Source organism: Thermobia domestica, chromosome 9 (genome assembly GCF_964235325.1).
Source record: "Thermobia domestica chromosome 9, izTheDome1.hap1.1, whole genome shotgun sequence".
NCBI lineage: Eukaryota > Metazoa > Arthropoda > Insecta > Zygentoma > Lepismatidae > Thermobia > Thermobia domestica.
The window spans coordinates 169,727,201-169,740,613 of NC_137462.1; the positions used below are offsets into that span (position 1 = coordinate 169,727,201).

Below are 13,413 nucleotides of genomic sequence, written 5' to 3' on the forward strand. Positions count from 1 at the left end.
TTCTAATCGTGACTTATTCTGACGAAAGAAGAAAGGAAATAAGTCACAAAATCAGAAACAAAACCAAGAACAGCGGAAAATTAAATAAATAAATAAAAAACAGTAGAATTTTAACCAGGTTCAAAAATTTTCAATCTCAACACAAAGAAGGAACTCAACACCAAAATTACTGTTCAGCTGTATTGATAGCGAAGGAATTCCTTAGGGACCCGTGTTTTAGATTTAAAAAAAAAAAGTCGAAGAGCATGTGTTTTCTTTAACTACAGGGTAGCCACAAATCTCTTTAGACCAACTAAATGCTGTAACAATGTAAGATTTTATAATATTTAAAATTCCAATTTATCTCCAAATTCACCAGCCCCTTATCCTTGGCCGCCTCGACATCCGGACCTTACGACAACTGACAATGTCCTGAGGGGTATCATCAAATCACACGTCAGGAAGAAGCGGTATGTGGACAATGATGCTGTGCAGGAAAGTGTGCTTGAAGCCCTCCAGCTTGTGACGCCGCAGCTGCTCAAAAAAATGGATGAGTAGGAGGACATGGAGCTGGAGGCGGATCAAGCTGTGTAAGGATGGTGGAGGTGCACAACATACGGACGTTTTGTGCACATGTAAATGGACCTTGTTGTAAGGGCAGCCAAAAAATTTTGTGCATTTGCTAAGGTACTATTTTGTTCTGAGTGTATTAAGTAACAAAATAGGAGGTGAATATTTCAAACAGCGAGGTGTCTTGGGAATGCTTCACTACTTCGACTCTCCTCTTCCTAATGTATTGTTGCCAAATTTCCTATTTTAAGGACTTAGAAAAATTCATGCGCGTAAATATGTTTTGGAGAATTAACTTCATATATGACATCTAAGAACTGTCAATTTAATGCTAACCTATAATTTTCGCAAATTGGAGTAACTAAGGTTACAAGACGTCCCAGTTCCCCGAAAAGAATTCCTGGATATACTAAATCTGTCCCGGACAAAATCCGTTGTTTTTATGTACAATGATATCTTACACCCTCCATTCCAAAAGAAACCGAACGTTTTAAAGAAACAAAAAAGCAATGTACATTTTGGAACAAATCATTTTTATTAATCAATGTATTCCCCTTCTGCATCGATACACATATTTGCACGCTCCAACAAGTTGTCAAACGACTTCTCCATGTCCTTTATTGGAATGGTCTTTAGGACGGCGGTCGTCGCCTTCTCAATGGCATCAATCGATGCGTGCCACTTTCCTTTCATCGCCAAATGCAGTTTCGGGAACAGATAGAAATCGCACGGAGCGAGATCTGGTGAATAGGGCGGATGATGCAACCGAATAATGTGATTTTTGACCAAAAATTCAGTTACAAGTCGCGAACGATGTGATGGTGCATTATCGTCCAAGAGAGTCCAACTGCCGATTTCGCGATATTCGGGCCGAATACGACGAATTCTTGCCAGCAAACGCTTCATGACGCCCAAGTAAAACTCTCCAGTGACTGTCTGGCCGGGCTGAACAAATTCTTTGTGGATAATTCCTTTTGAATCGTAAAAACAAATCAGCATCACCTTAACTTTTGACTTCACCAAGCGACTTTTTTTGGGTGTTCCTTCATCCGGCGCTCTCCATTCAGCACTTTGCCGCTTTGTTTCGGGCTCATATTCAAAACACCACGTCTCGTCACCAGTTACAATCGATTTCAAGAAGTTTCGATCCTGCCGAGCACTTTTAACGATGTCTTTGCAATGCGCAATTTGATCAACTTTTTGGTCTTCGGTGAGTTTGTGTGGTACAAACCGCGAATTAACCTTCTTAAGGCCCAAAACTTCGGTCAAAATGCGGTATGCAGTTGTTTGAGGAATGCCTAATTCCATTTCAATAATTTTCACCGACGATTTTTTGTTATGTTTGATGAATTCACGCACTTTTTCGATGTTTTCTTCCGATAATCCGGTTCTGGGACGGCCTGATCTTTCGTCATCATCCAGCGTCTCTCTACCCGATTTGAATCGCCTGGACCACTCGTAAACTTGCGTACGGGATAGACACTCATCACCATATGCATTTTGTAGCATTTGGTGCGTTTCACTAAAAGTTTTACCCAGTTTAACACAAAACTCAATTGCAGCTCGTTGTTTGAAACTCATTTTCCGACCGATGTACACAACACACTGACAGTTGAAACGCAATAGCTTTGTTGCCGTGCATCCAAATGTCATGACATTTATACCAGTTGTCAATGAGGGACTACGCCATCTACCGGTAAAATATTACAACAGATGGCACTAGTGGTACTATTTGTTTTCAAAAGTTCGGTTTCTTTTGGAATGGAGGGTGTAGACTCCAGAATTAACCGGCTCCAGAACCCCGCTCGAGTTTGAAGATTTTTTTTAATTATAACAATTAATTCCTAGGTCCCATTAACTCCAATCTTTAAAATTTTACATTAAATAACATTTGATTTTAGAGTAAAATATTGTATTAACAAATATCTGACTAAAAATGTAAATTGAAAATTGAAAATACAAAGACCTATATTTACATGAGAAAAAAATCATTCGTGTGAAGGTAGGAGGAGGAGAGTAGTCTTCCATAATTCCAGGTAACTTACTCTTTTAGGAAAATTATGCACACAACGTGTTGGACGTTCTACTTCCGGAGGCAATACTGTATTATCTTAGTAATACCAAACACAAACTTTTTATCGACCTGTACTCCTACTGAAGCTGGAAAGTATCTACGAACAGCAACTGGTAACCTCGAGCTAAACAATCAGTGAAGTTATTCTCTTGATAAAGTAGCATCGCAAGCACTAAGCTAAATTTTGAAAGCCTTCAATGTTGCAATCATGTGTTGATCATGTTATACTTTTGAAACAATGTAACTGTGAATTCCGCGAACACTTTATTCGTACTGGAATACAACTTCTTGTGAGATCAGCGAAATCAAGTTGTGCCAAATTTGGTGAAAGAAAAGATGTGTGACTGTTTGTGCTCATCAAATTGTGTTGTCCACCCAGGTCGTTAGGATAATTGAGGAGCTACTTGATAGAAAGTAGTGAAGTCCGGTCTAGAAAGCCAACGTATACGGCGAGGAGCCAATATGCTGACCACACATCACTCACAAAGACATGAGTGCCAAAAGCCAGCGGTAGACCCTGGACTCCTAAAGGCTGTTGTGCCACGAATTTCCATACTCGAAGTATTAGCAGCAACACTCAAGTATTTTGCTGAAAGAATCAAAAACTTAAGTGTTTTCCGTTTCTAAGACCGAATGTTATTTACGATTGGTTGTATACCCACGACTCATCTGACGCACTTCCATTTCATAATCAAACTAGCCTTTGGCCCAGAACCCCAAGTTTGCTCGGCCTACGGCCTTGCACTTCTTATCTATCGACCATTGCATCAACAGTGAATTTCGTGAACTTGCTCTTCATATTTCCTGAATTTGCCCATCCGGGGGCTTCGCCCCCCACACACTGTCTTTGCTCGGCCTACGGCCTCCCACCTCTTGAACCCACAATTCTATCGTTTCTTTTCCTATTTCAACTTTCTAAGACTTTGTATCCGAAGAAAACGCCCATTTAAACAGCATGGGAATTTCTTCATCCCCCTTTAGACACCTAAAAAATTAAAAATATTCACTTTTGGCAATTTTTCTGTGGGTTAGTCCTGGAAGGCTAGAATCATGCCAAATTTCATCATTCTAATCTGCAGGAAGTACATAAACATTTTCGGGTGTACAAGACGTCCCATATAAATAACATGGGAAAGATTTTTCAGTTCCCACAAAACCACTCTACGATTGGAAATTTTTATTTCTGATGATCACTTAGGTAAGGCTAACGAAAACGCACAAGCATACCGAAGTTTTTTTTTTTCAATTCTAAGTACCTAAAATATGAGATTCTAGGTCCAAAAAAGGCCCATTTAAATAACATGGGAAAGATTTTTCAGTTCCCTATAAAACCACTCAAGTTCGATTTTTTTTTTTTTTTTTTTTTTTTTTTTTTTTTTTTTTTTTTTTTACTGATTTACTTAGGTAGTGCTAACGAAAACGTACAAGCATACCGAATTTCAAGTTTTTATTCCAAGTACCTAAAACATGAGATTACAGGTAAAAAAAAAAAATAAATAAAAAATAAAAATAAAATTTAAAAAAAAAATAAATATAAAATAAACATGGGGAAATTCTTCATCCTCTCTTTGGACCCCGTAAAAATTAAAAATATTCACTTTTGGTAATTTTCCGGTCGGTTGGTTCCGGAAAGCTATAATCATGCCAAATTTAATCATTTTAGCCCTACTGGAAGTGCTCAATAATTTATGTCAGCTCATGTAGTTTTATATATAGTTAGGATTATACTGAATATCTATGTAATAACACAAAAAAAAATTATTTCATAAAAAAGTATTTTTATTATCGAACAAGTAATGGATTCATAATCAATAATTAATGATTAATACTGCTGCTACAGCTTAAATACAGGAAAAATATAATAGAACTACTAATTTACAGGTATCATTCTGCAGAGAAAATACATCGAATGGTGTTTAGAACACACTTTGTACTTCAAACACTGTCCAGGTAACGCAGCATCCGACTTTATACAAAACAATGAAAACGGAGCAGTTACTCTCAACACAGAGAAGACATTCAGTACATAGCAATATTTATTGGTTTAAAAATTTACGTAAAAAAATAAAAAAGCAGGATCAAAATACCTGTGATTATCATCTGATACCAAAGCATTTAATAAAAAATATTAATGTTTCATCAATGTTTGCTTTGATTTTCATGGAATGATAATACAAGAAACTCTACACTAGTACTCACATTATCCTAAAATTAAGTACAATAATATATGTGTATATTAAGATCAATAAATAAAAGAAAAATACTCAAACAGCAACAAATTCATTTGTTGCTTCTCCAATTATCATATTAATAAATACAGCTACTGACACCAAACAATTTCCAATGAACAATAATTGTGTTCATAAAACTGTCAATCTTCGAACCCACTTTTGGCTATCACTCAGCCATCTTCAACTGCCAATATAGTATAACAGAACAATTTTTGTTTCCAAACGACAACAACAATTTCCAAACATAACAGCTTCATTTCAGCTCAGGAACGCATATAATACGGCACATTGTAGCATCATTGGTATGCCATCAACAAGAAACAATGAAATCACATGGTAAGAACCTCATTACTGAAGATGTTAACTTTGAATGAATAATCAAAAACAAACATGAAAATCGTTTACTAGGAAACGTTATTACGAAATTTGCTTAATTCAGTTAAGAACTTTTATTTAGGTAGATTAAACATCTGCGTGAAAACAGATTTCTCAAAAATGAACGATTTTACAGTTATGCGAGTGGCTTCATAAGAACAATAACACAAAATGGACTCTGTACTTTGTTGTTTAGCAAATTACGATAAATATTTCCTTACTCAGTCAAAAAACATGTTTTGAAGTGTCCAGATACGTCATTTTTAAATGTATGACATATGGTACTTGCAAGATGAATTCCGAACTGAGTCACGTTCTTAGCTCAAAGAATTGAAAACTTTCAATTTGGAGGAGAGAGATTTTTCAGTTCAATATATCATTTTATTTTAAGCATATGATATTTTAAAAACAACGGCATTTGAGGATAATAAGGAAGACGACGTAATCACTGAAACATTAAGTGCATAAATAAATACTAATGCTAAGACTGCTAAGAAATAATGTTTTCATTATTTTACTCTAAAGTATATTCCATTTCATTATTGCTATTTAACTTTTTCGTTGTCATAACTTATGCGCTTAGCAAACATTCTGTTTCCATTACACACATCTATCAAAATATTTATTTTTTTTTACATAAAAATTTTGTGTTAAATATTGTGATAACATGTAGTTATCAGACGTACTTTATTTTTAAGCTGAATTAAATTCATATAAATGTTAATAGAAATTGAAATATGACACGTGTGAAGACAAATCTACTTTTATAAAAAGAAATGCCAAAAGATGTCCACAGTTTTGCATAGAATTAAGCAATGTACTGAATAATACCCTGCCAGTTTTGTCCTACCTAAAGACCTATTTTTCAACATTTGTCAGAGTATCAACATACTCAATCTGTATCCAATGCTAAGTTTGAGAACTTTATTCAGACAACACTCACATTTAACAGAAGCAAAGTACCAGGTACTTCTCACAAGAACAATGAACTGAAATATATATTTAAAAGAAAAAAATGTAGTTCTAAATCACAAAAATAAGTGATAAAAATCAATTACGAAACAATGCTAAAGACACAAGATACAATGGAATGAAAGAAAACAGACTCACAACCAGGGTCTTAAAATGAGAATTTCCTTTCATAACAGGATTTATACCCTCCACATTATGAAAAGAATATAAAATAAGGAAATTATTCTCCTCTGCAGTGTTTTATATAAACACACTTTCACTTTATAGCAATTGTCATGGGTATATTTTCTTCAAACGGAAAATTGAATGTCTTTGCGTTGCGTTGAAATAAGAGTAACATTATCGTAACTGTAAATGATGAAAATTCTCCACTAAATGACGTCATAACTTCTTTTTCATAGAGATCAACTGTTTTAGACATGGGACAATGTCCTCACTGTCCGCCTTGCAGCTTTCCAACCTATAACGAAAACAAAGAGTTACTTTCTTTTTCTTTCAGAACAAATAAGCACATCAAGAGATACAAATCTATTTTGTATTAATATGGAGTTTTATACCTGCAAATATAAGGTTATATCAAATAAGAAAAATATAGTCACTGTACTGGCGGAACTCAAGCTTCTTGCGCGGAATCGAAATTTTCAATATTTGGCGGCAGATGGTTATTTAGTCAGTTTTAGAAATAAACCAATAAAATAACGTCATGTTGTTAGTAGCTGAATTCAAAGAATCTGCCCTACAAGGAGAACGTAATTCTTAGTCCCAGTCAATTGCCAAGTTAACAAAGCCGCCGTAGGTGGTTTTCTCGAGTTAATGTTTCATAGTTGTTCAACATAGTTTCAATTTTAAAACTATTTTGAGCTACGAATACTTGGAAATGTCAAAATCTATTTTGATTCTCTTCTCGAATTACGGTTTTCGGTTTTGTGAACAGAACGGACATGTCGAAATGTATTATTTCGGTTCCCTTCCTCAAGTATACCGAATTAGGGGTTTGCGATTTTGTAAACAGAATCGATGTGCCGAAATGTATTATCCTTCTCTTCCCAAAGCACACTCAGGTAAAACGTTCATTTAAGTTCAGGGACCAGAATTCAAACATTCTCGGTTCTGCTATCATTAACAACCCTAATAATGGTGTTTGGTACCAATATGCTAACCACGATCAACCAGTTGGGCTGTTGCGCCTGGGTGTCTTTTAGTTAAAGCGGCATACTACTATTTGACATTAGAAAGAAAAAAAGAATATCAGAAACTGGGAAACCTGCATTATAATAAAACTACAAATCGTTTTCAGGTCTTATTTTTTTTTTAAAAAATAAAAGAAATTTTAAATACAATTGATGCGCAAATAACATTTTTAACCTCTTTCTTTTCTTTCTTTCTTCGAACTTGTGTGTTACTAATTTCAATTTGCCGAAAGCTTTCAATACTCACCAGTGCCTTGCTAGGATTTTTTCTTTTTCTTTAGGATAGGTAACATGCTACACTAATAATTTTACCAGATAATATTTGCAGGAGTAACGCTTTCTCTTGCAACTTTTAATTCTTGATTTCTCCCACCATGTGAACCAGTACATCACTCGGCGAGAAACTACGGAACTACTAAAGGACATGTTCTCACAAACGTAGAAAATTTAAATTCTTCGAACTGAAATGAAGATATAAAACAGAAAATAAATAAATAAAAATAACATTCTTTCGATTTGAACATGAATATGTGAAAATCTGAACTTACTTTTCTTCAATTTCACTCAGTTCATCTTGGTTCCAAGTTCCTTTCTTCAGTGCTACCATACAATGAGAAGCCAACGCTTTAAAACACTGTCTGCGAGCTGCATTATGAGGTGGGTTGTCCCACAATGGAGTACCTCGAACATACGCCCACGCCAAGAACACATAGTCAATTACAGACACCCACTGCTGGCTTTCAACCAATTGCTTTCCTTGGTCGATTACACATTTCTGTAAACAAATAAGACAGAAAAAGTTTTTTTTTTTTTTAATTCATTTCCTAAAATCTTAGTCTCTACATCCAGAAAGTAATGATGAATAATTTGCTATAGACTAACTTGTCATTATTTCTGTATAACTTGCAATTTCACATTAAGATATGCATTATTATTAATTACTCGAGGCCCTGTTTATTTTGAATTCCATTGGAGAGTAGCAACGTAATCTCTAGCTCGTAACTACATATCTTGACTGGTAAAAAAGGTATTATACTGTACGTATTCACTAGCAACTGAAAAAGCCATATTAACACTGAGATGAGCATGTAATTTACATGTTCAAGGGAATTCCCAACCCGACCTTATGATCAAGGATTAATGACCTGGAAGATAGATCATCAATCCGAAGCCGAAGTTTAATTACTTTTAACGTTTGTTGTCAGCATACGTACACAAACAATGAATTTCGTTTCACAGTGTGAAACTACGGCGGACTTCCAAACTATGAGAATTGAATACTGAAACTCGAAGTAGTACATCTCTGGTTGCAATAGAGGGTTAGGTCAAAGAGAATCTGTTTCTCGGACATTGAATCCATATCAAAAAGCCATTACTCACTATCTCTTATTGTTTTTGCTCTACAGAGATTAGTACTGAAAGTGGTAGATGTCCATCAATTCCGGTTACAATAGAAAAATAAAAATCAGGGAAAAACTCTGAATCCATACCAAACACTGTTTGCTACTATCTATTTCAGTTTTGCCACTATTGCGACTAGTGTTGAAACTGTGAATCCAAGATTTCCACCAGCTCTGGTTCGAATACAGCGACAAAAGTCTAGACAAAACTCAGTCTTGTATCAAAAAGACGTTTATTGTTATCTCCTACCATTCTTTCTCTATGGAAATCAATATTGAAACCGGAAGTAGTAATAAATTTCTAGCACTTTCCGTTTTATTGGAAATGGAAATGGAATCCATTCTCGGAACCAAACATCGATTTCTAAAAGCCGCTCGCTATCTATTGCCACTTAACTTCTAGACGAATAATGAAGCTGAAAACTGAAAATGGCTGACTTCTACCATTTCCGGTTTGAATCAAGGTTAACGGAAGGAATGGACCCTCTTCTAACGACGCTGAATAGATTCCAAGAACTGCTTCTCAATATCTTAATGCTGTTGCTGATATTTGTTAACAGACAGATGGGCATAGCTGATCTAAAAGATTTCGGATACGCATACATAGCATAATTTGGAAATCTAATATTGGAGTCTGATCTGAGGACTGTACCTATTGATTCTCTGCATACCCAAAAATTTTACCCAATGGCAGCACAAACGGCACCTTCACAGGTACCCCTGTGTTTCTTAAATAACGGCATTGTTCTGGATTCAATTCCTGCCGGGAGAACAGAATTTACGGTGTTGAGCGGACTATACACTAGAAAGTATTTTTGTTTCGACAAATTCTTGCATTGGACCACTAGCAGACAGCTCCAAGCTCATGTAGTTGCCATTGATGGAAGACATGAAAGCGTGAATACCTTATCTTCCGAGTGGCTAAGATTTGAGTTTACCAATAATAAGAGACTCCAATTGCACTATCTGCCTACACGAATAGTCATGAAATTTTCCAGTAAGAAGTAAGGACACTGAAAACCAGTAAAAACAAGTGGTCAATATAGGAAGCTTTCATTGTACTTTATTTATTTATTTTTTAAAGGCTGTTAGAAAAAATACGTCAGAGTTTAGACAAAGGCAGCACAATATGCACTTCTCCCCTCAAATCCCCATAAAAATAAGTAAATCTGATGATAACATCAATATTCATCATAATTTCAATGCAAAATATAGTCATTTAAAATGAGAACCCAATGCTCCACCACACTAGCCCAGATAACTAATGTACATGACAAGATTTAGAACAGTCAGGTCTAACGTATTGCAGTCGATAAATCATAAAAGTTTTGCGAGTAGCAGCTCTCCGTTTGGTTTACTTCTTAAGATATTAAGTTAGGTTAAGAAATAGATTTCTGGGTTTTCGGCATTTATGACCATGTTAGCCTATCACGTATGAGGGGATGGCGTTCCTCGGCGAACACATTGCCCGGGAACTTAGATAGGAAAAATGGAAATGACCTGGGGCCATTATGTGAGGTACTATCCGGCATTTGCTTGGTGTGAATGAGGAAAACCCATGGAAACCTCACTCAAGGTGTTGGCCTGAATCTTTTACACTTTTTCGACTGAGTCTGTCAACCAGAAATCGAACCCGGGACCACTAGCACCAAAGGCGAGAGCGTTAGCGACTACGGAACGCAGGGCAACTCTTAAGATACTTTAATATTCACATATGAGGCACATGTCAAAGAAGAGGGTTGATATTTTTAAAACATAAGAAAATGTTACATTGATATACTGTCATTGATATACATGCACATACCTTGGCTGTTGTCACCATGAACCTCCAGACATTTCTGGTAGCGTGGCACATGCACCCGCATACCTTCTGTGTAAAAATTTGCCGTCTGAGAGTGCAGCCAATCCAGAACTGATGTTTTGAGCACTTCACTGTCGTTGAAACGCTTCGATGCAAGCCACTTTTTCAGGCAAGAAAAGAAATCACTGAGCCAAAGTCGAGGTAAGGGAGAATCTCTGAATTGTTGCAACAGTATGAGCAGCTGTGTGGATGACCGTGGTCATGGATTAGGAAAATTCCGGGCCGTAGCATTTCTCTCCGCCGATTTTGGATGGAACGTCGTAAGTTATTTAGTGCTTGGCGATACAATCTGCTGTAATTGTTTGTCTCGGTTCCAAAGATTCTACAAGAATCAGACTCTTTAGGTCCCAACACAATGTTGCCATGATTTTGTGAACTGATTGTATTTGTTTGAATTTCTTTGCTCTAGGAGAACCAGAGTGCGGCCACTGCATTGACTGCTGCTTCGACTTCTCAGTCGCGTACGATAGGCTTTCATCCCCAGTCACTATGTGAGAAAAGAGGCCATCCCCATCCTTCCCCCAGTGGGTCAAAAAATCACATGCACCTGTCCTCCTTTGCTTCGTTAGTGTCTACCAGCATTTCTGGCACCCATCTTGCACAAAGTTTGTGATCATCCAGCTTTTCAGTCATAATTCAATGGCCTCTTTTTGCAGACACTTCTGTAAACACTATGATGAGTTCAGTTCTTGTGAACCGACAATTGGATCGCACTTCTTAGTTAACGCGTTCCACCAGATCGACCACCTAAACACTATGAACATTTGAACTCCCTCCCCGAAACACTTTGCACCGTTGCCTGAGCTTCCCTTCACTCATTACTGTCGGTTCGTAACGGCACACCATTCCCGGTATGTCAGCTGTATTCTGTCCTTTGGCGTTCAAAAATCGTATGACAGATCTCACTTCACATTTGACGGGATTTTGTATTACGGCAGTAATTTCACCTTACGACTACTCGCATGTACGCAACTGTACTGGGACGATTCTATCTCTATTTCAACCACAGAATGCTAAACTTAATGTGTTGCCAACCAAGCTTTAAAAAAAAGCGCCTCGTATAATGCACAAGCAGTCATACATGCTACCATGCCAATTTCAACGAATGATATCTAGTTATACTATCCGTGGAGCAAACTTTTAATTTGATTCAAAGCTGTTGCGTTCTAAGACGTAATGTTTAGCTTCGGAGCCTCAAGGAGTGCAGAAGATTTATTGCCCAGCAGTGACTCAACACCCTTGATTTAGAACTAATATGAAACTGAATTACGTAACTGATTTTATTGTGCCTATGTATTTATCCAGGCGAATTCAAGAGTCGCTCCTGCATCCTTCGTCAGTACCACGATGAACATCAAAATCCCAACTATATTTCATATTGTGACTTGTGCTATAACACAGTGGACGATATGTAAGTTCTTGGATGTGTTCATCGTTTATTTAAGAACTGGTGAAAGGAGATAAAATGGCTCTTGAAAAAAAAAAAAAAATAGTTTGGATAAATACATGGGCCGCAATAGGTCATAAGAATTATGACAAAGGCTTTCTCTATTACATTTTAATATGAAACACGACTTACTATGTTTCACGGGCAGGCGAATATATTAGTCTCTTTCGCATGTGGTGGTATACATTTAAACAAATAATTACAGAATTTGACTGATGTAATGATACTGTTATAATGAAGCTTAACACTTATGTGAGTAGAATCAAAAAGACTAAAGAATAAAATAAGTAATTATATAGAAACAAGCTGATTCATTCTATAAAAAGACGACTGCGTAGAAATCATTTACTTTTTCTTAAAGGAAGATTTACTCATTTTACTTATTTGAAAACAATAAAACTCATACGAAAAATATACATTTTTTGAAATCCTCTCGAAGTCTTTTTATTTAACATCACATCAAAATGTTTTCACTGAAACCTAATTTTTTGCATTAACAAAATAAGTATTAATGTCCGCTGTACGGAATATTACCACTATATGCATCTTCATTTTTGAAATAAAATTCTGTCCAGCCGCTTAAGTTGGCATATATTCGCTTAAATTCTGCATCACTTCTGAGATTATAACTAATCTATTGACACCACATTAATCAAATTCTACAGTCTTTTAGGTTTACATGGGAATTAATAAACATACATATACACATAGTGAAAAAATATAAATAAATTAACATTACAGAGAGGTAGCTCAGATGGTAGAGTTAATATTCGATATCTACACCTACATTCAAATTAATTTTTGAAACTCATAAATTCTTATTAGAGAAACAATCGTTTGGACGAATAAGATATAATGCTATTAAAACTTAAAGCACAGTATAGTTCATCTTGAAGATTGATCTAACTACGACTTTAAACTAATAACTCACTATATTAATAAATGGAAGAAACAACAGATTTTTAACACATTAATTCATCTATAGGTGCGAATTCAATGATGAACAGTAACAAACGCACGACTAGACGTGTATCAATGATCACGCACTAGTTTGGGATACTTAAATTATCTTCTTTATTGATACACAAAAAGTGAATGAATTGAATGACGTGTGGATATGAGTCTGGAAACTTACAGCCTACTAAGATGGTTTTCAGCGTGTTGATCCGTCTATGTTTTCTTTTGAATTCCTCTGTCCAGTTTGATATGTATCCTATATGATCCCCAACGACCAGAACATATTTTTGTCTGCTGATGAATTTGATGTAACACTCACAGATTTGCTAAGAATGATAACATCTCTCCGACTCATCA

The 13,413-nt window shown here is 36.0% G+C and overlaps 1 protein-coding gene across 4 annotated transcripts in view; it reads right to left on the reverse strand.

Moving 5' to 3' along the window:
* Positions 1-4,381: 4,381 nt before the first annotated feature.
* LOC145695194 (uncharacterized) overlaps positions 4,382-13,413 on the reverse strand; it is a 46,507-nt gene continuing 37,475 nt past the window's right edge. For all 4 annotated transcript variants that reach the window (XM_081772169.1, XM_081772170.1, XM_081772172.1 and 1 more), the window contains exons 6-7: positions 7,940-8,166; positions 4,382-6,661 (exon numbers count right to left, since the gene is read on the reverse strand). In XM_081772169.1, the coding sequence (XP_081628295.1) occupies positions 6,583-6,661; positions 7,940-8,166 (306 nt within the window). In that variant the 3' untranslated portion in view covers positions 4,382-6,582. The remainder of the gene's footprint in view (positions 6,662-7,939; positions 8,167-13,413) is intronic.